Genomic DNA, 23,000 nt, shown 5'->3' with positions numbered 1-23,000 from the left:
CCAAACTATGGCTGGATTATTATCCGAAGTGAACAAAACCTGCAGGAATGGAGCTACAGCTCAAACAAGATTCTGGGAAGGCATTTTTAAGCTCCTACTTAAAGTTCCTATTTTATGTAATAAAAAAAAAAAAAAAAATCAGACTTGGCTTACAATCCGGCTCCAGTCTTGGGAAGGACCTTGCACAGTCATTAAGTCCAAAAAAGCAGACTATAAACCAAAACAGATTTTTATTTTCGAAATTTATCTACACAAAGGATATGCTTTCACAAAATCTGTCAAGTCCTAAAGTAGGGAAGGAGTGAGTAAAAAAGAGCCGTAAAACACTTTTCATGTGCGAATTTAGATTGTGAACCCATTCGTGAAATTTTCACTCCCGTGATAAAACAAATTTATATGTTGCCAAGAAGCCGACGTCCTTTACTTTAAGTCTGTTGAGCAATTCCACCCTCCTCATACCCCAGAATAAGTTCCTTGTTTCTGCTTGGCAGCAGTAAAATTCATCAAAAACATAATTCTTGCCAAACGGGTCTTTCAGAAACCAATCTATGAAGCCCATGTTTTACCTTTTTGAGGTATCACCGTCAATGTACTCGACTGATTATTAAGTCTGAGCGCCCGTAACGATATTTCTTAAAAATAAGGGTTGATACTAAAATCAACTTGAGTCCACATTAAATGTACTTGACATACCTTGCTGTTTGTCTTTCATTTAGAGACGTCTCTCTTATTCTTTTCTTTATATTTTGGAAGGAACGCTGGTGATATTTATCAACGACTTTTATTTGAGAGTGAATGAGCGATTCTTTATTGAACTGAACTATTTCCTTTGAGTGGTTCCTAAGAGCATTGTCCATACTCAAATATATATGAACTAACTCCTAAGAAACTAGATGTCTTCTCCGCCAAATGGTAAGTGCTACAACTACAAGTGCCGCTAACTTTCTAGTAAGGAGCGACTCGGCTCAATAGTAACCGAAACTCTAATTAACGGAATTTTATATCAATAGATATATCATAAAAATTGGAATTCTATGCTGATTTCAAATATATAAGTTTCATTAAGTTTATTCTTACCCATCAAAAGTTATGAGCCTCAGGAAATTTGCCTGACTTTGAAAAAAAGGGGAAACACTCCTTAAAAGTCATAGAATCCTAATAAAAATCACACCGTCAGATTCAGCGCATCAAAGAACCTTACTGCAGAGGTTTCAAGCTCCTATCTGCAAAAATGTGGAATTTTTGTATTTTTTGCCAGAAGAAAGATCCCGGATGCGTGTTTATTATTATTTTTTTTTTCTTCGAGGGGTGATGGTATCCATCCAGTGGTCCTATAATATCAAAAGGCTCATTTGAACGGAAGTTAAAAGTTCTAGTGACCTTTTTAAGTGACCAAAAAACTCGGAGGGCAACTAGGCCCCCTTCTACACTTCTTTTTTCTGAAAATCCTCCGATCAAAATTTTGAGATATCCATTTTTTTCAGCATAGTTTAAAGGCCGAATAACTATGCCTTTGGGGATATCATGATCCTCCCACAGCCCCAGAAAAAGGTCTTTAAGTTACAGAATTTGCCCATTGTTTACGTACCATAGATTATATGTTATTGAGAAGTATGCATACATTTTTCGGGTAGGGAAGGGAAAATTTTCTGCTGGTGTGATTTTCCACGGGGATAATTTTCCATAGGGAGGGAAGTTTCCAGGGGGTGGATTTTTCACAGGAAATTTTAAACTGTGGGAATTTGCCAGAATTCCTACACGAAATTCTTCTTATGTCTTGCTTTCTCTTCGCCGACTCAATTTTACGCGTGGAGACGTTAAGGGTAATTATCTGGGGTAAATTTTTACCAAGATTGAATTGCCTAGAAAATAAATCCGTGAGGAAGAGGGATTTTTCCGTGGAGGTGTAGTCAGATTTCCTGGCATTATTTAAAAAACGACCAAAACTTAAATAAAAAAAAGTTTTTTAACTGAAAGTAAGGAGCAACATTAGAACTTAAAATGAGCAAGAATTATTACGTATATGAGGGGGGTTGCTCATCAACATCTCGCTCTTTACGGTAAAGTTTGAATTCTGTCCCGATTCTTTAAGAACGACTACTGAAACAATATGTTTGTTTAATTAGAACAATCAGAAGGTGTTTTTAACAGTACTAAAACAAACTTTAGCATAAAGAGCGAGGTGTTGAGTAGGAGCAACCCCCCTCATATAAGTAATAATTTCTGTTCATTTTAAGTTCTAAATTTGCTCCTTACTTTCAGTTGAAAAAACTTGTTTTTTTATGTTTTTTTTTATTTAATCCTAACCTTAGAATGTAGATGACCTTAGATGCATCAAAATCAGCAATAAATCTTGCTTTTGATTTTTCTCTGCCATTTGTTCTATGGACTTATTCAAACTGACCTCTGAGCTCTATAAATCAGATCCTTCAAATACAAATAGTAAGGCAATTTCCTTCTGTCTTGCCTTTCAAGTTAACTTCTAGCTTAGTTGTCCCGTTTCTCAATTGCTAAGGACCCTAAAATTCCCTCTTCCCGTCATACGCTGATTTAGTTTCAGAAAAATGTGCCCAAGGATAGAACTTTAATCATGTTAGACACAGAAGAGACACATGAGACAATTGACCAAGAAAACGAAAACTTTAGAAAGAGATGGAAAGACTTCCTTTTGTAGTTTGAAAGAAAAGAAAAGTACACTCAATTTGAGAACCATAAATCATGAAGGGAATCAAACATGCAACAAAAACATTTATCTGACATTTTTAATGATTCTACAGTTTTTAGACTTTGTCTTTGACACATTACTGCTACCACTATTTGGAAAAAACAAGGAATCTAAATGGTAAGTGATAAAATAAAAAGAAAATGGAGCGTATAATATAGGAACACTTAAATCATGTTTGATACAAATTAAGAGCCCAAAAATTTGTGAAAGACGAGAACAGTTTCTTTGTAGCTACGAAAAAGGCAAAGAATACGACAATGTACTTTAACAGTCCCTACCGGCATTGCTGATCTCATTCTCGTGGCCCTTCACCCAGGAAGTACAATGGGGGGGCTGAGGGTTAGCCATCCTGTGCTTTCGGACACCTTTCCTGTTTACCTTCCCCAAATTTCACCAGGTTTTAGAGCTGGGTCGACTCTGGCTGACCTTACAGGGTCACGCTACTGACTCCCGTTCCAAATCAAATAACCCGCGATGCCAGGATTCGAACAATAAATTCTTGTGATTTTCTTCGACAAATTAATGTCATAGGCTGTTTCGAAAAATAGAAAAAAAATACGACTGGGGCTTGAAAATGTATTGACTTCACAAACATACAGAGTTGCTGCTAACAATTTCTTTTTCTCTCGGGTTAGCAGATATTGGAGCTAGACGATTGCTTGAATTGGCCGTAGTACGTGTATTACTGGATGTTGTATGAAGATAGGTCAAATTGCTAATGCGGTAACGACATGAAAATAACAAAAGGGTTATACTCAGGCAAGGATTTACGCATAGGCCCATTAGGCCCGGGCTTAGGGGCGCACAGTGCCAAGAGGAGCAAAAAAGCACTGAGCGATTTTTTTTCTTAACAAAAACTGGACTGATGTGATTTATCGTCAAAGTGCCTAGTGTACTTTGCTGCTGCGCTGCCAATTCACAGAAAAGGAATTTTAAACAACACAGGAATTCCGTAGCCACTTATAAACCGTCAGATGTCTCCCAAGAATGGCAGCTGAGAGCTCGATATCACCTCTCTCTTGCAGTACTTTTGGCTTACCACTCATTAGTTGCCTTCTGTTAAGGGCTTCCACAATCCCCAAGTTTTCAGAGACTTCCCCGTAAATCTCTGTGTCTGCCGGAAAAAAAACGCTACTTGAACCTAGGGGTACCAAAGATTTAAATCCGGACCTGGTTAAAATGTTCACGAGGAATTACATATGAAAAGGCTTTGCGCAAAATAGGTACCGTGTGTGTTCGTTGCAAATTGAACTCATATTCAGACGATGATTTTCGAAAAGTGCTTCACAAGTTTTACGAATAAAAAGCGATATTCTGTGTCAATATTTGATGATAGGACTTGGATTCATTATTACATGTCAGAACCGCAACAAAAGTCCGTTCGGTGAATAGACGTGACATTCTTCAACTTAAAAAAAAAAAAAAAAAATGAAAGTAGAGACGTTGCCATTGGAGGGAAAAGTTTTAGGATCTGTCTTTTAGGGGGGTGTACAAGGAAAATTTGTGAGTCACCTATCTTGGGCAGATAAAACAAAAACTGGAAAGTAGAGTTCTAACCTTCCAACAACACTGAAAACAAATACTCGTCAGATCAACCCCTATATAAGACACCATAAACCCGATTTCACCTGGAGAATTTACTTGCTCTTAAATGTGTCCAGGCGATGGGATAATTAGTGCCACAAATCACAGAAATGCCTATTAAAACGATAACTCTGACTTTTTAATTATATTTTTTTTTCGTATTGTCTTTGATGTCTTATTGTAAGCGCTATGTTCACATGATGCTTAAGAAAGTCATATCCACCTAACTAAATAAATATAGATGTATACCAGAGCAAAAAATTAATCAAGTTGGAAATTCAACATATCTGTGACAAATTCATAAAAAAAGAGACTCGTCAGAAGAAGATGACTAGCTTTTGTCATAAATATTTAATTATTAAAATATTAATGTTTACAAACTGTATTTGCCCTAGATTTTGGAAAACACTTCTTTCTTCTTTTTTTGGGGAAGGAAGTGATTTTTTCTATTTTTATTGAAGAAACTGAAAGAAAACGACAAGTTTACACCCCCCCCCCTCTCTCTCTTGGAAAATACATTTTGTCCCCTGCTCCCCTAAAATGCATGAATTGCTTTTGTGCTTATAGGAGGCTAGTCAAAGACAGGAAAGGCATGCTCAATTTAGCTGCCATATATAAAAGAAGAAGTAGAACAATGGGACAAAACAATAATTTTGACATCTTTAACAACACCATACTTTTTGCTTCTCTCTTTGGACATTAATACAAAAACTATATTGGAGAAAGCAATCTAAAGGCAACAAACAAAAGAGTCAAAATATATACTAGAGCCAAACTTTTATCAAACTGGATGTAGAAAAAGACTCCGAGACAATTAATAAGAATAGAAATCTCAGGAAAAAAATTGCAGGAAAAGATTATTTCCTTTTAAACGTAAAGAAAGGAAGCAAGCGAAAAAAGTTCCCCTTAATTTGGCAACCACAGGTCAAAGGAAGATCATAGGTATACAGCATAATGGTTAGTCTGATAAATATTTAAAATTATTAAAATTATTTTATTATATAATATTAATATTTATATTAATATTATATAATATAATAAATTTATTTTTATAATATTAAAATTATTAAAAATATTTAAAATGATACATTTTAAAACAGCCCTACCATCCTTACCTCACCGAAGTTCAAGAAGGACTCTTTAAAAATAAATTTGTGTTTTTCACAAAACAAATTTAACATTTTCAGTTTTAAAATATGCATTTTAATGTAAGTTTTTATATATAATTTTTTTTTTTGCATTGAGGAAATTCATTTACATAGCCAATTTTGAGAGAAAAAATATTTTATAGCCCATGCCCCTTGACTATCCGGATATGGACCCCTCTTGCCCCCCCCCCAAAAAAACACGGTTTTCAGGTATGAATAGATTTGACAGCTCCAGGAGACAAAAATCTTTTTTATTTCATTTCCTTGCTACTTTAAGGGTATTAGAGAGGTTTCCGAAATAACACTGCAACTTATTTCTATGAAGATATTTCCATTCTTTTAAAAATGACCTAGCAAGAACTAGCACAAGAACGAACCGATGCAAATAAATGAGGACTTGACAAGTTTACCATATATATATATATATATATATATATATATATATATATATATATATATATATATATATATATATATATATATATATATATATATATATATATATATATATATATATATATATATATATATATATATATATATATATATATATATATATATATATATATATATATATATATATATATATATATATATATATATATATATATATATATATATATATATATATACATATATATGATTATTTCAGCTAAATATGCAACAGCACTGTTAGAAACAAAATTTCACCGTATCAAAAAAATAACTCAAAATCAAAAGTCCCAACACTAAAAATCAGATAACTATTTAAAACTAAAATTAGAAAAGCGTTTGCATTATTACTTCATGGAACTTTAGCTAAATGATGAAGCTAAAAACAACTGAAGTTAAAATTCGAGTCGTAACACCCTAGGGTTTGAACGTTATTTTTAAGTATGTTAGATTATTATCTAGGTCACAATTAAATAACACAAAAAATAGGTGATTTTCTTGAATTAAAACGTTTTCAGTAATTTTCTTTATTATTTTGAACCCATTGAGTATCAAAAGTGAGTTAGACTTCTTATAGTTCCAGAAAACGTTTTTCTTTTTCGGTTTCATTAGTAGGGTCTACTAATGCATTATTGCGGATAACTCTCGATTAATATAAACCACCGAGTCGGAAAAAAAAAAATCTAAAAGCATAGTCATAAAGGGAAAAGGAGATGTCTGAGACAATTGAATGGGAATCAGAAAACTTTCTAGCCAAAGATGGAAAGAGCATCTTTTGCAGTTACAGATAGCGAGTCACAGAAAGAGAGCGTACACCTAATTTGACAGCCAGAAATCACAGAAGAAGAACATAACAAACCAATCAGTGAGACCTACAACAATTTTCGCTTGCTCCATTGTTTTTCTAAGCAATAGTATAGCAACCACTATACTGATTGCTAATTAGAATTTTATTATGAATAAATAAGTAATAATAGTTTTGTAAGAATAAACTGAAAACTAATTTCAATAAGAATTAAATCTTATAAAAACAACTAAAATATATTGAAACACAAATTTCATCGATTAAAATACAGAGGAGGAGCCTGAAACAATTTGTCAGGAGAAAGAAAGCTCGCAAGAACAGCCATTGACACCCAAAGTGGCGGGGGGGGGGGGGGGGGGTAGATCGAGCTCCCCCTCCAACCCAAAAGACAAAACCACAGGAATATGAGCATAGTTTTGTAACAGTCGGTAAAAAATGATACTTCTCTGGCAAAAAAGCCATTTTCCTAAACCTTACCCCTCCCTGAGAAACACTACAGTTTACCCCTCCCCCGAAAGAAAGCTTTTCGGGCACTAATGAGAGCAAAGCAGATTATTTTCTTAGTTGTGGAAACCAAGTCACAGAACTATCAAAAAGAACCATTAATTTGGTAGCCATAAATCAAAGAAGACAAAAAAAGGTAATAAAACGGTCATTACTCAGTTCAGTATTTCGAGAAACTGTTGCTACTAACATATTGAAAAAAATGGAAGATAAAAGAATAGATGTAAAATAAGTGTACTGTAATAAAGGACGAAGCGGAAAAATAGTCTGAGACAGTTGACTAAAAAAGAAGCCGACAGTGCAAACTGAGTAGCATGAGAGCACATCACAGAAGAAAAAGACACTGCGGCAAAACAATCAGTCTGACATTTGTAATACATGCCTATTTTTCATACGATTTTCTTAACACTATCCTTATATTTCGAAAACGAATTTAAAATTACAGTCATAAAGGAAATGGGAAAGTTTTATGCAATTGATCAAGAAATAAAAAGTTTCTCTAGACGAAGATTGGAGGAATATTTTTATAGTTGCAGAGAAGTAAAAAGGAAATGGACAGCCACAAATAGCAGGAGATACAGACAGATACAGCAAAATGACGAGTGTGATATTTTTAACCAGTCCTATTTCTTTTTATCTTTATTTGCCTTGGAATATTAATGTAACTGCTATTTTGAAAAAAGAAGCTAAAAGCAAAGTAGCACAAAAGAAGTATTTTCTAGAGATGGATCAATTTCCCGCCATAAAAGAAAAACGGAAAATATCAACAGTTATTTTTGGGGGAAACTAAGATGAAACGGTATAAACAAACTCAAAACACAGTTTTTAAACTGGGGGGATTGGCTTCCTATGTATCTGATTTAGACTAGATGAATTATCCAATAAAATAGAAATGGGACTCCGTTGTCTCGACAGTAAGAATACTAACGAGAAAAAAAGGGGGAGGAATGATTTTCACCAAAGGTCATTTAACGGTAAAAATATTTCTAAACTCTGACATGTTTGTTAAAACAAAATGTCAACATTTTTATGCAAGAAACCAAAGGAAGAAATCCTTTACAAAAAAAAAAAGAAAATCATCTTCAACGTTAAATTTTAGTTTCTTAACCGGAATAGATGATTGTAAATATTGTACTAGAATACAACTCAAAACTAGCCATTTATGTCCCTTTGCCCCGAATTACTGTATTCAAAGAAATATTTATTTTCAAGTAGGGTGGATTAGTAAAGTTGGTTTGTTTCAGTAATGGGTTCAAATGATTTTGGGACAATTAAAAACATGGCCAAATATATTTTAGTTGGGAATGACACACAGAGAAAGTTTTATATGGAAAATGAGGGGAGACGATACTTAAAATATTATTGTATGCATGTCATTTGTTTGTTGCTGTTGTTGTTTTTTTCCCATTTTATTTTGTATGTGTCGTTGAATTGTTTTTTTGAGTGGTAAGAATAGTATTTTGCGTGTTGCCTTGACCCTTTGGCTTTTCTACAATGTCTATCTGTCTATCTATTTATTTTTAATATTTCCATTTCAGCAGTGCCTAATTATAATTACATTTGATTTTCATTAACTGAAAAATTTTCGCTAAACTCAAAAATCTGAACCTAAACTGACTTTTTTAGGACAGGAACTGTATTAACGCATTTCAATCAAACAATTCGAAATCTGTCAATGCGAAAAAACAGGCATTAGTCCTTGCAAAAGGGATGAACATATACTATAGTTATAATTTTAAATCCCTTAATCAAGAAATAATCATCACAAGCCTTTAAAAAAGCTAAAAATCCGTTTCACTGTTTCGTATACACAATAAAAGCGTTGCCTTTTTTGCTAAACGAGGAAACTGATTTTCTAAGCTAAGTTTTAAAAAGGCTTAGAAGGGTAATTTTCTGTTATCATTTAGTGGTTTAAAAATAACTCGTTCAGAGTTTTGAACTTATAAAGTATATATAAGGGCTATAATTTGAAAGAGAATATGCAACTAGGTAGCAAAAAAAAAAAAAAAAAAAAAAAAAAAAAAAAAAAAAAAAAAATCTGAACAATTGTTAAAACGTCTCCCAGGAAGGAGTGAAAACTATTCCTAAAAAACAAAAAAAAAAATCAGCATCTGCAGAACTTATTTCCCAATACATGAATAAAGGAGTAGTTAACAAATGCACAAAACAATATTGAGGCTGAGCCGTACTGATGCATTTATGAACTACTTTGAAGGGACTTGTTCCAGCGAGTGCCATCCATCAGTTCAATCATGGGCTACTAGGGCATTTTGTGGATTTGTTTTTAATTATATGTTGTTGCTATTATTGATAATTGCATTTTATGTTAAAGCATCAGGGGAAACTAGAATATATGTCTAACGTGTTTAATTTAACAATAACTAATTGACTAGTTTTGAACTAAAATGCTTTTAAATCATCTTTTTTATTACTTTAATTTAAGGTCATTTGAATACAGTTTATCCGAAGAACACCTCTTCAAGATTTCTAACTGTTTTAGGGGTTAAATAAGAAATTTATTGTCAACTTCGGCGCTATTGTACAGACAATAAATTCTTTAGGAGAAATTCTAATTTTTGTCAAAAAACTTTTACCAGGATAATTTCACCTAGACATATTTATCCATGCACAATAATAAACTTAAAAGGGTGTTTTATTTATTATAAAAATAGCTCAAAATCCAATATCATAGAATCAATAGCAAGGAAGGCAATATATATAAAAGGTTATGAATTCTAAATAATCTGCTACACCACGGTGGAAATTAATAATGTGTGTAGTGACTCACTTTTCTTCCTTTTTTTTGCTTTAGGAGTTATGTTCAGTCCTTGAATGAAATTTCCCCTCAGTATTAAGACTGTTACAAGTTAGCGCGTAGTAATTGATTGCTTTTTTTTGCTGCATAGTTGTATATTCTTTTATGAAGCTTTTTGAAACCAGAAAGTCATTTTCATCGCGTGAGAAAAAAGGCAACGTTTTTTTCCTGGGAAACAGTGAAACGAATTTTCAGATTTTTAAAATGCTTATAATGATAATTTTTTGATTTAGCAATATTAAACAGCAACTTTGGTAACTCTAAATCCCTGTTATTAGGATTAATCCATCTTACTATATTTTCGCTTCGGCAACTTTAAAATGCGTCGTTGAAATGCGCTAAGGATAGTTTATGTTCTAAGATCGTTATTATAAACTTAAATTCTTGATTCTAGAGAAAATGGGTCAATTAATGGAAATGAACTGCAGTTTCAATTAGGGTTTGTTTAAATAAGGAAATCCTAAAGATAATAACTAATTTATAATTTTAATCTAATATAATATTTACATTAGTCCATCATAGTTAAGACGGATGTAAAAAGATGGTTTCCTCTCGATTACAACAGAAGATAAAGGCGTTCGATTTCAAAAGCAAAAAATATAACTTTTTCTGAACTTGAGAATACCAGGTATAACGCATTATGGCAAAAAAAAAACTGAAACTTCTAATTGTTTGGGTACCAAATAAGGTATGAGAAAGTGAATCACCATTTAAAGCTGATTCAAGAATGGTAACTACCATTTAAATAAATCTTAGCGGTAAAAATTTATGGCAGAAACAAATTTATGGGAATTTGGGTAAATAGCTTGAAACCCACAAAATGGTGTCGGATCGGAATGAAAACTGCATCAGTGGAATTACCATAGTCAAAATCCAAATGTAAGAGAATTACAGTCCCCCATCTTGAGCAATAATGGAATTATTTTTTCATATGAGATGCAGAGGTGTGTCTCTTTTCTTTGTTTATTTTTTTTAATCACCTCTATAGGGGTACTAACACATCACACAAAGGTATTTAAAGGCTCATTTGAAAGAAAGCTGCTATATATAGTACATCTGTCCTGAACAAAAGACAATATTAAAAAAGGATGGATTTTTTTTGCAAATACTGCATCTTCATATACAAGAAGATGGTACACGTTTTTTTGACAAGGGAATGATATGACGCATATATCTATAGAAAAGTAACTTTTCTTGGGTTTAATTTAATATTTAAGTTACTCCGTTGCCTGATTCCCTGTGGTTCGTTATTTACTTGTTCCGGCTAAGAAAAAGCCGAAGGCATTTTCTTGTGTATGATGTATAGACATGAAGCTTCCAACTTTTAGTCTAGAATGAAAACAGCCCTGCATACTAAAGACCCAAACCAACCTTTGGTTACGCACACCTTCAAACGATTCGTGGTAATGAACGGTAAGTAAGGAGCAATAAGGGGTAATAGTAATCAAAACTCTGTATTGACAAAGAATGTAACTGAGCTTTTCATGACAAAACCGCTGACAGTTGGTGCGACATCATACCGCTGTCAATGTCTATTGAAACTAAGAAAAGAGGAACAAACACACTACAAAAAAGAACCAATGAAAGTAAAATGATTGTTTAATGTGTAGCCTAGAGCTAGCAGGAGAATTTTACAGTTTGGATTACTCCCAATAGTTCATATCAAGTTTTACTTAATTCCCTTTATTACGCTGGGTTTTATATATCCCTTTGAAAAAAGTGCCAAGCAGCGCTTTGTGAAGTGCGGTAGCCAATCTTCTTCGTCTTCGCAAATAGGTGCGATAGAACAGATTAGATAAGCCCATCAGGAGAAACACATTAGCTTTATTCAACTTTTCTTGAGGGGTAGGGGGGGGGGGGTCACTGTACCAATGGTTGGTGTCTCCCTATGTATACCGCCTGTAAACAGGCGTAGTTTACATGATGCATCTTTATTTGTATTAATGACAGAAAAGTAGGATGAAGGACGACTTATGTCAGACCAACGACGACACATAGCTCTGGGAGAGATATAAGCAAGAAAAAATGATTCCTTTAAATATCTATGTCTACGTGTAGGCCTATAGGCCTACACTCATTAAACTGCACTTGCTTATTATACGGTTTCTGTGATTCCCCTTTTTGGCATAGCATTGCAGTATAGATACGTGATTTTTGTCTTTAAACCTTCCCAGTTAAAGATGTATGTCGCTTGAATGCTTTTTGCAAAACATCGTTGAATTAGCTTTCCTTTAAAGTAAGCTTCTCCTTCTTAGGATATTTAAGAGAGTGAACACGATATGAGTTTCAAAGGAATCCTATTAGCCTAGAAAAGCTTTCTCAAATTCTGGAACACTGAAAATCCATTTATATTAGTATGAGTCGACATTTCACCTCGGTTCTATCCCATTTGACTATTGATTGGGAAGAAACGATAAATGAATCTTTGATTCTTAGCTTTTGAAGCTAATATTTGAAGGTGGTCAGAAGAGATTTAGCATAATTTGTTGGATGTATAATCTTGAGATTATTTTGGTTAGGTACAATTTGAAAATCACGACAAAAATGGGGATCTAAAACAATGTAAATATGTTTGAATATTTCAACCATATTCCCCAAAAATGTGCCTCGGTAGTTAAAAAAAGAAAGAACACTGAACAAAACAAAAAAAAATTTTGGATTTTTACATTCTATATTAACCGGAATTTTGAAACAAAGTCAAATCTGTAGTGAAAATTGCAAATTTTGGGAAACTTCTACATCCAGGCCTCCTACTACGTTCAAACTGGATCCAATTATTTACGCCATTTGATAAAAAAATTGACCACAAGTTCGAGCACATGATTTTTTAGGGAGAGGGGACTGAATTTTTGGGGGAGAAGGACTTTAAAAAAGTGCTAAAAATAAGCAGATTATACCGAATAATACAGGAAATTATAGGACAAAGCTCGGATTTTGAGAAGAGGAGGACTCGAGCTTAAAGATCCGTCCCTTGCGCATGCGCCTGAATGGCTCTGCTGAAACTGACTGTCAAAAGTATCGGATGAAAAAGGTTACCTTCATCAAATCTTGTTCATCATAGCTGACGTCTAAACTGGTGTTTCTTCTAAGAGTTCTTGAACTTCCACCAATCTCTTGTTTCAAGGCGTTGAAGCCAGACTGATCTAATTGAGTTTTGGCCACAGCTCGTTCGAGATCATCAGTAACGAGTTCCAAGTTGCGAATGCACTCATTCACAATGTCAATGCGATTTATGGCACGAAGAGCTTTCTCTAAGTTGTTGCCTAAAGTGAACAAAAAAGATTTAAAATAAAATTACCAGACACAACTGCCTCACAATTTCCCTATCTTTTGTATCACCCCTAACGACACTTTCTCCTAAAAAACAAAACATTCGTTTTTTAAGCAATTTACACGTGTATCAGCAGCTAATGAAGTGTCAATGTTCATGAAGCACAATAATTTAATGCTAACTATGTACTAATATTCAAACTGAGATACTTATTTGATTTGTCTAATTAAGCAGAACACAGACGAAAGCTAAAATATAGAAGGTCAAGGCCTATAAGCCAATAAACGAGTCTAAGGGCTCTTTTACTACAACGTACGTTTTATGTTCTCCGCCCCAAAAAAAAATTAAAAAAATTATACCCTTTTATTCTGTGAAAGGAGCCTATTTACAACTCGAAGCTAATAATTCAAATTTCGGCAAGTCCAAACTGTGATAAAAAAAATTCCCCAGGCTTCAAACTGGAGAGCCTGAACTGTTGGACATAGTCGAAATTAAATGAAGCAATCTCTCTGTGGCTATAGCAGGTAACATACAAGCAAAATACAGAATCAGCAAAAGAAAAGAGATACAGATTTCAGCCGTGTGGTTCGGTACAGACAGCTTATAATACAGGTAGTTTTTAATCGTCTGTCAAGGTTCTATCTTACACATTTGAAACCTAGAACAGTCAGTTCTAGTGATGAGTAGGGAGCACAAGATGGAGACTAGTCTAAACCTAACCTTGTGGTTTTTGACCATCCAATTGATCGGATAGAACACCACTTGAAAGAGATTTACAAAATTTATCATGCATGAATTCACTGGCAGTGAAAATAAGATTAATGACATGTAGAACTTTTCTCAAGGTTATCCATGGAAAAATAATATGCAATTTAGCATTACATTATTAAAAAAAAACTGTTTGTTCCAAATAGGAGAGAAAAAACGAAACTTTTTCGTCTTCCAGTTACATTGTCAGGGTGAAAGACAACAGCGAAACAACGAGAGTGTCCCTATCTCAACTCATGAAGGTTTTAACCTCTGAGTCCCAGCTGAACCAAAATATAATAGTTTCGCATCGGCTTGATATATTTTGACAGAAACCTGGGGTTAACATATTGGTACTCACTGTCCCAAGGAAGATGTTTTAGTTCTTGGTTCACCTCGCGTATAAAAAAAAAGAAAATAAATAGGTTAAACCTTCACTTTTATTACCAAAAGTGGCAGTATTAACCTTACCACCAAAACCTTTCTCGAAAAAAATAGAATCGTCTAGTTCAATCCAAATCCACTTACTGAAAAAAAAAGAAGAAAGAAAACCTGTTTGAGGTCGAAGTGCTTTTGGAGGAAATAGGACATTTTCTTGGAAATCCGTAAAAATGGAATCAACTTTGATTTCCAGCAAATCTAAAATGGTTTCTTTTCGCGAAAACAAGTTTTTCATTTAATGAAATTCAATTCTACAATTTCTTTGTTTATCAGCCGTACAAAATAACGAAACGAGAAGGTAGTAACAGAGTTCAAGAGAGAAAACCTCACTAGTCTCCTCGCTTTAGTTCTCTTCCAGAAAAGACCCGAACATAAATTTCCTCCAAGGTTAGGATTTGTCAATCGATAAAATGCAATCAGTTTCAAAGAGCCTTGCTGAAGGCCACTTGGAAAATGAGAAAATCTTTGGAAAATGTAGGAAGCTGATCTGAGAATTAGTCAAGAGTATTGTTTACATAAGAGGAAAGTTGCAAAGTTCTTGGTTTTCAAACCAATTGAGCTTTTAAATTATAAAAGTCAGAAATGTTTTGTTCCATACTATTACTTGCCACAGAGCTGGCTTCACCACCTCTTCATGTAAACCATTATCAAATTGTTATTATTTTTATGTTTGCATTCTATTATCATACTAAAAGTACTTATTCACATAAAAGTTACACTACATTAAAACAAGTACGCAGGATGTGTTTAGCCAAACTGATATACCAATAACATTATATTGCTCTGCCTCAGTCTTCATTATATCTGAAAACACTTGGTATGTTTCAGCGTTGCTAGGGTTACTCGTCCTACTAATCCTAATTCATCTGGGTGGAATAAGCCACAGATAAAAATAATGTTTATCCAGCCACGTGACAGCTGAAACAATTTGGATGAGAATGACTACGTTCACTATGAGCGATCTCATGTCCACAGTAGGGGAGAATGGTGGCCAATTAAAAAGTTACCCTTGTACTCAAAATCAGTAACTGAAAAGGCAGTAAGTAGCATCATACGAACTTATAGGACGTTGAAAACAGAAAAATGCACCTCTTTTTTCCATTTATTAACCCTTTTTTTTGCATGCATGATTCAAAAAAATTATTTTGATGTAGACAGCTTCATTTCACAACTATGTCCATGAGTTAGAAAAAAGGACATCATTATACTTTCGAAAACAAAACAAAACCCTATAAATATCTGAAGAGGCAAAAAGTAAAAAAGGGGACAACAGAAAGAACCATTTTTTAGAAATTCCTTAGTATAAGGGGTACACAAATGTCGGAGAGTACGTTTCAAATACTGCAGCCAACTTGTTGATTGTTGTTTTAGTAGTTCTTATAGCCTTTGAGAAAGATGAAAGTCAATGTTCAGTCCATCATTTTTAATTTTGATAAGTGGGAGGGGGGCGCTCCAGGCCAATACTAGTGGGAAAATCCTGTATGACATACAAAAATCAATTTATTACAATGCTAATTCCTAAAGGTTTAGTGTTCCTTAGGATACATCTTTTGGGCTTGGAAGGCCGAATAATCCATCAATAAACACCAAAAGGATTCTAAAAATAAGGTCAATCAGACACTTACACAGGAACCGATTTCTTTAGAGGACTTTTCAAAGGAGAGGAATTCAACAAACGCAAAGACTGATATGCATTTTGTTACTTTTTTACGAATTGGATAAAAATTTCGGGGAAAGGGGGTTCACACCCGGCAGCCTCCACCCTTGATACAACCTTGAGCCAAGCTATTTCCTTTTCATTAATATTCTCACCTTTCATCAAGCGGCCATTGAAAATTAACTAAAGCTGATGGCCCACTAATTTATCTGCAACTGACAAATAACGTAACCAAATCAAGGGCGTAAACAAGTAAATAGGTTTCAGTTCTGAAATTTTATTATGAAAAAAGAAATTATAAAAAAGAAGCATAAAAATTTAAAGTTTTAAAAGGTCTTATATCTACAACAGGAACGAATAGAAATCTAAGAAAAAAATCTATTTGAACAGCTTTTCTCAATTTCCATGAGATTTATTATGGAACTTTTAAATGGAACTTTCTTTTCCTCTTAGACTCGAGCTAACACTTTGAAAAAAAATATTTCTTTTCCTAGATTTAAAGCTCCCTTGAGATGGAATAAGAGATGGAGAAAGTAAAAAAGAATTGCTTTCATTTGATTTTATTCCATTATTCTCTGTCAAGCAGATACACAGATTAAAAGCTAAATCATCATTCTCTACGTTCATTTAAACTAAAAGAATTTGAAAGACTCAATCAAGATAAAAAGAACTTAATCATTAACCATAATATGCTTCAAACAGAAAGCCTATATCTTTAAAAGTTAGCTAAACTTTTGATAATAATAATAATTGCATTGCAGAGGTATTAACCAATAAAAAAGCAACAATAACACAACACTAACGCTGAAATAAAATTGATATTGAAGAATGAAGACCTAAAAAATGAATAATTTATCTAAATACAACAAAATTAAGGGACAACGTGGAAGAGGATTATTTTACGAAACTAAATCTTAAAATTACCAAAGACGAATATTTACTTTGGTCCCGTCCATGTTCCATCCAAGTCCAAAATCCAAGTGGTCCCATCCAAGAACAAAATATGAGAGAAATTCTCATTGATATGTTTAATTAGATCCAATCTTGAACGCATTTGCCCAAAGTGGCCTTGATTCAATTAAAGATAACAGGATGACCTTGAGCCTACACTAAACAGACCAATATAATTTATTTTCGATTTCCTTATTAGACTCACGAAGAAACGACTAGCACAATCAAACAGGACTAACCGAATCAGGGGCGGCAAAATAGGTCAGTCCGATAAACTTGTGTTAGGAGCAAGTTTATTTAACGCAAACTTGCGTTAATTAAGTAAATTACACTACGTTAGTTTGAGAAAAATCCTTAATTCACAACTTCTTCTTGGTATCGAAAGTAATTAGGATTCTTATAATAGTCCTAATATTAAGGATTTTGGTAATTATCAAAGATTTTGATCAAACCTATCAATAAGCCTTATCTAATTATAAGAATCATTAGAAGAAGTATTCGATATTCATTAGATATAATTAGCAAGACCTTTTAGAGATTCATGCCAGTTATTCTGATTTTTATATTACGTAATCACGGTACAAAATCTGTTTAACTATTTCATAAAATTAAATTGTTAAAAGTATCTCTTCATTGCTGACGATATTTCGGTATTTGAAATCATGAAGTCAATCCTGATATAGACATATTCACAACTGCGAACAAGGAGGTAAAGGCGAGGATGGCGGGGGATTTCCGCCCAAACCGCGAAATTAAAAAAACTATTGCTTAAAAAGGCACCTCTTACTCATTTTCAACCCACATCTCCCGCCACAAAAACAATAATACCCCCTGCCTCTTTAAGGATTATGCCTCTTTAAATACGTAGATGAGGACACAGTTAAAAGAAATAAGATATTTACAGTTTGAAAAAAAAGACATTCGTAGTGTGAAAAAAAAAGACATTCGTAGTTCGAATTGAAGGCATCTTAAAAAAATAAATAAATCAATATTCGGCACTAGACGTAGGGCATCAGACTTTAAATCCGCCAAAATTTAGCTAATGATAACAGTTTTGTCTTTAGCAATTTTGCTTTTTAACGTTTCCAAAGAAAATTTTTAATACGGGGTATGTCTAAGGAAACATTCCTATGCGAGGGGGGGGGGAGATTGAAAAAACCTTTTTTGTCAAAAAACATTAATATTTGTTAATAATGTTTTAATATTTTGAACTTTTGTTCAAAACAAGGATAGGGAGGAGGGGTGTCTATAGGGTGGGGCCTTCAACATACACACCTTCCCGGGAATCCCGACGTTTTCCGATTTTCGGTATGATTCTTATAGGATTTGCCTATTTTCACTGTTTCTTCCAAGTTACGACTCCTATTAAGTAGATTCCTGCATATGTATCTGATGGGGAAATATTCCCGTCCCCCCCCCCCTCCTCGTAAGTTGCTATGACAAACGGAATGGCCTATCAGGCTCAGTGCTGCCCTCTTTCCTCAAAAAATTAGCACGGCATCACTAAGCTTAGAATTAGCTTAGAATTCACTGATGTTATGGTATCAGAATGTCTTATCATTTTCTTTAATCTCGTTAATATATTCTCCAAGGTTTCTTTTCCTTAGAATTTATTTGAGTAACAGATGGTCAATTTCAAAAGTTTGAAATAGACCAATGCAATATTCGTTTTAGGAACGGTTGTAACTTTCGACTGGAGCTTTAAAAAAGTACATTTTTTAATGCTTAATTTTCATGCAGAATCTGAATATTCAACATTTTATGAGGGTTGATATTCAACATTTTGTTGCCAGATGCGGCACCAATGTGAACAGCTTTGATCAAAAACTTAATCAAAACCCAGTTTCAAATTGATCATCTAAAGCCCCAGCGTACGCCAGCAAAAAAAAATCCCTATGAAACGTTGTGTTTTTGCTTCTAATATTTAGCAGTGGTGTAGGTTGGTCTGCGTTAAACTTTCATCGTAATACATCGTAAACGCTTGCAGCTTTCAACTGGGCGTCATTGTCTAAGCAGGATGCAAATATATCCAGCATTGTATAAGGGATATCTTGCAAAAATTTGAATCGTTCTACTTAGGAAAATAACCACCATCACCTAATCAAGGACTGTCCCTGTAAAATGCTTGTTTTATTCTATGGCATATGGCCATAGTAAATATAAATTTATACCGTGTATATTAAGAAAGAAGAAGAAGAACGAGATCTGGATAATGAATCTTGCGATAATAAAGCATACCTGTCGCTTTATGTCCAGCTTGCTGCATCCATAGACGCATCATGACCATTGCTTGTTGGGAGGGCGCATCTGGATATTCTCCTGTTATAATATTGATGTCCGCCTCACTGACATCCAGTTCCCTTGCTAATGAAGCCCAATCACTGCCAAGCAAATTACATATGTCAGTTACACGAAGGTCAGCTTTATGAATGGCGTCTGGACGATTGACATTGTAAACTGAAATGTAAAAATAAAAAACAATTAACAATGAATAAAAGACTTGTAAGTATAATCTCACTCCCAAGGAACAACTCTCAGTTATACAAAAAAAAAAAACTTTACGGCTCAAATGTAATATGTTTTTATACTTTTGAACTCTTCCAAACGATGAAAACTAAATGAACAATTACAAAAGCAAGTTGTATAGTTTGAGGCAATGTGTCTCAGGATACCGCTTAATGTTAATTCGTCTGACCGGCTCACTAATGTTTGAGTCGTAGCCTAGCCAGTGGATAGCCAGCAATTAAAAGTAAATTAAAGCGCTGGAGATAGAAACATCTGGGTAATGTCGTTCACGTGCCTGAAAAACAGGTCCCAAATGGGGATTTCCCATGTTAACCAATTGGAAGAAAAATACAAGAAAAGGAACAAAATAGAGTATACGTCGTCAGTAAAAAGGGGATTTATAAATGCCAACAATTCCTTGTATTTGGAGAGGGAGAACATACTTGATGCATCACAGCTGATGTACGGTTGGAGAGGTTTCAAGCCTATTTTTTGCTCATTAAACTACTAAAATCTTACTTCTATGACCACCAGATTTTAAGCTCGTAAGAGAACTAAACTTTAGTGCATCAAGCGAACTTCACATCACCAAAGTCCTCGCTCTTCTGATCAGAGAATCGCAAAAGCTTAACGAGAATGTTCCCAGGGTTCCCTCCTACAGTGGGGAGGGATGCACTAACTTAGTTTTAAACAAATGATTAATATATCTTGTATCAGCAATATATGCTAGAAATTTTTACAGTCATGTCTGTTAGCAAAGGCCTGATTTCCAAAACAAAAACCAAATAAGTAGAACTTCTCACAAAAGGAGTTAGATCTTGGTAGTTTCATTATAAAAAAAGCAGAAAGCCTTTTGTTAATTAACTATCACCATAAACAGCCCTAGACGAACGACGAACTAATATAAACTATGTACAATGGGACCCATAAGAAAGGAAAGGAGTATTTTCATTCCCCCTCCCCCCCCCCTTGTAAGACCAAAGCCATACAAAAAGTACCATTTGGAACATTCAGAAAATGCAACGTTTTACTGGTAATACAAAATAAAGTTTAACGAATTTAAAGGGCAACATTAATGCTAGAAATGTAGAGAGTTTATTCTACTGTATATGTGAGGAGACTGTTGTCCCCTCAACGCCTTTTCTTTGCCCTAAAGTTTGACTAATGTTTTTCAGAAAGTATTTTAGAAAGCATCAAATAGACATTGGTAACTGCAAGAGCTCTATCTGCCGTTCACTTTTCAAAATAATTGAACTGAAAATTTCATTGTTATAAGGCATAGGTATACTTATGTTTTATAACTATAGCTATACCTATATATTATACCTTATATACCTTTTATACCTTATAACTATAGCTATACCTATAGGCATAGGTATACCTATGCCTATAGGTATAGCCATAGGTATAGCAGCATTAAGACGTTGGGTGCAGTGAAAATGTTAGGCTAACAGTCAAATAGCAAAGGCCGACGGTATTTTTTCAAAGTTGAAAAAAGTTTGGAGGAATAGGAAAATAAGTCTGAGAACCAGGATTAGAATGTTAAAAGCTAGATTGATGACAATGGTCAAGTCAGGTTCTGAAGCTTTGAGTACTCTGACAGACGGAGGAGGATTTGCTAGACGTTTTCACAAGAAATCGCCGACGGATCATTTTGGGTACCCGACAGACTGATCACATCCCAAACAGTAATTTGTACGAAAACTGTGGTTAAATCCCACTTTCTAGGGCTATAATGAGACCAAGCTTGAGATGGCATCTGTCACCCCCCCCCCCTCCGTAAGCCAATATATTGCAAACTTAACCCAAAACTTCCTTCAAATGAAGATCAACGGTTAAAATCTTTAGGTATCCCTCACTCCCTTCCCTCAGCCCCCCCCAAAAAAAAAATATTGGCTAAGCCCTCCTTAATCTGGTACGTAGTTATGCAAGAATGTACAATCTTAAGTGTTGCTGAATAGCCGGTCTATTGTAACAGTTCATTTTGTATGAATACATATATGCTTGGAATGCGCCAGCGTGCGATAACATGGAATGCGCCAGGATGCGATAACATAGCCACGGAAACTAGGCGGTTGTGAAATCAACTTTTGACCATTTTTAAACCCGTTGAATACCTGAGAAATGTCTTTCGAGAATTTTCTACCCTATTTGAGCCAAATTTAGTGTTTTCTGGAAGAAAACGGCACTAGCCTAAATTTGCTACGGCACAATTTATTTTGTTACTTGGAAACGACACTAGACTTTCAACTCAGGTTCAAAAACTCCCGTCTTCCACCAACTCCATATTTTCAGAGATTTCCCCAAAATTCTGCATTTCTCAAAAAGAAATATGGACTTCCGATCCGCCAGAATCAAAGTTCTAAAATCAAACATTTTCATTAGAATTAAAAATTTCTGGGTTAATTGCAAAAATTGTACCTGTTGGCACAATTTAAACAAACAGCAGCACAATGCCGTAGCAGACATTTGACAACAATATCCAACAACAATAACAGTATCCCTTTCAGGGGCACTTTCACCGGATTTCTAAAATTATGAAAATTCTCTTATGCCAATAATTTTTGAGGGTATAATTTAATTATTTGGAATTAGCAAGGAAATAATACTCTTTTGATGAATATATTGTTTCTTAAAATACTTTAAGTTTTAGTTTTGTTTGTATTGACGTGGGTCACTCTTTATTTATAGCTTACTACCACCAACTATTGAAAAAAATATATATTTTTAAAACCTTAGCCACTTTTGGCAAATTTTACAATCTTCCTCCCTTCCCGAAAGATTGATGGGGGGGGGGGTAGCATACATATGCTTGATTTGACTTAGTTTTGAAGAAAAAATCCAAAGCATTTGATTACTTAAATCTAATTTTTAAAGTCCTTTATGGTTCGTATGTTTGGTAGCAAGTACAAACTAATTAGATGCTCATCCTTTGATGACTGATAAAAAAAAGTAGATTTGGGTATCTACTTATTTTATAAATATTTATTTTAACAAGCTCCAAATGGGATTTAACAAAACTGAGAATAAAACGAAGTTTGTTAGGGTAGTTCCATTTATTAACTACTGTTTATTAAACACACACACGTCGTCTTCTACCTTGTCCTCTGAATTCTAAATAACAATATTTCCACTTAAAGGAAAAATAAAACAGTTCAAAACTCAACAAATAATTTCATAAAAACCAAACATTCTGGATTCTAATCAAAATTCAAATTTGATAAAAAATCAAAATTCCAAATCGACTCGAAAACTTCAATCCTACCTCCGACCTCTCCATGAGTTTCTTTTTCTGTTTCCAACCTGATCTATTATCCTTAACGCTCAGCCAAGCAGAGCCTTTACTTGGGAAATTGTTTTCATGATAGATTTAATGTTAAAATCTCACTCCTTCTCCCAAATAAAAGGTTATAGC

General features: G+C 34.1%; 1 protein-coding gene across 9 annotated transcripts in view; it reads right to left on the bottom strand.

Moving 5' to 3' along the window:
- The window catches only part of LOC148952344 (uncharacterized), a 363,983-nt gene that overhangs the window by 58,054 nt on the left and 282,929 nt on the right, over positions 1 to 23,000 (bottom strand). For all 9 annotated transcript variants that reach the window (XM_089089795.1, XM_089089796.1, XM_089089797.1 and 6 more), the window contains 2 exons: positions 19,319 to 19,537; positions 13,050 to 13,276 (listed from right to left, as the gene is read on the bottom strand). In XM_089089795.1, coding sequence (XP_088945921.1) covers positions 13,050 to 13,276; positions 19,319 to 19,537 — 446 coding nt within the window. The remainder of the gene's footprint in view (positions 1 to 13,049; positions 13,277 to 19,318; positions 19,538 to 23,000) is intronic.

This window comes from Artemia sp. Qi Xiang Cuo, chromosome 5 (genome assembly GCF_049724085.1).
Source record: "Artemia sp. Qi Xiang Cuo chromosome 5, ASM4972408v1, whole genome shotgun sequence".
Taxonomy (NCBI): domain Eukaryota; kingdom Metazoa; phylum Arthropoda; class Branchiopoda; order Anostraca; family Artemiidae; genus Artemia; species Artemia sp. Qi Xiang Cuo.
The sequence above is the reverse complement of the archived record's forward strand: the minus strand, read 5'-3'. Positions and strand labels throughout refer to the sequence as shown.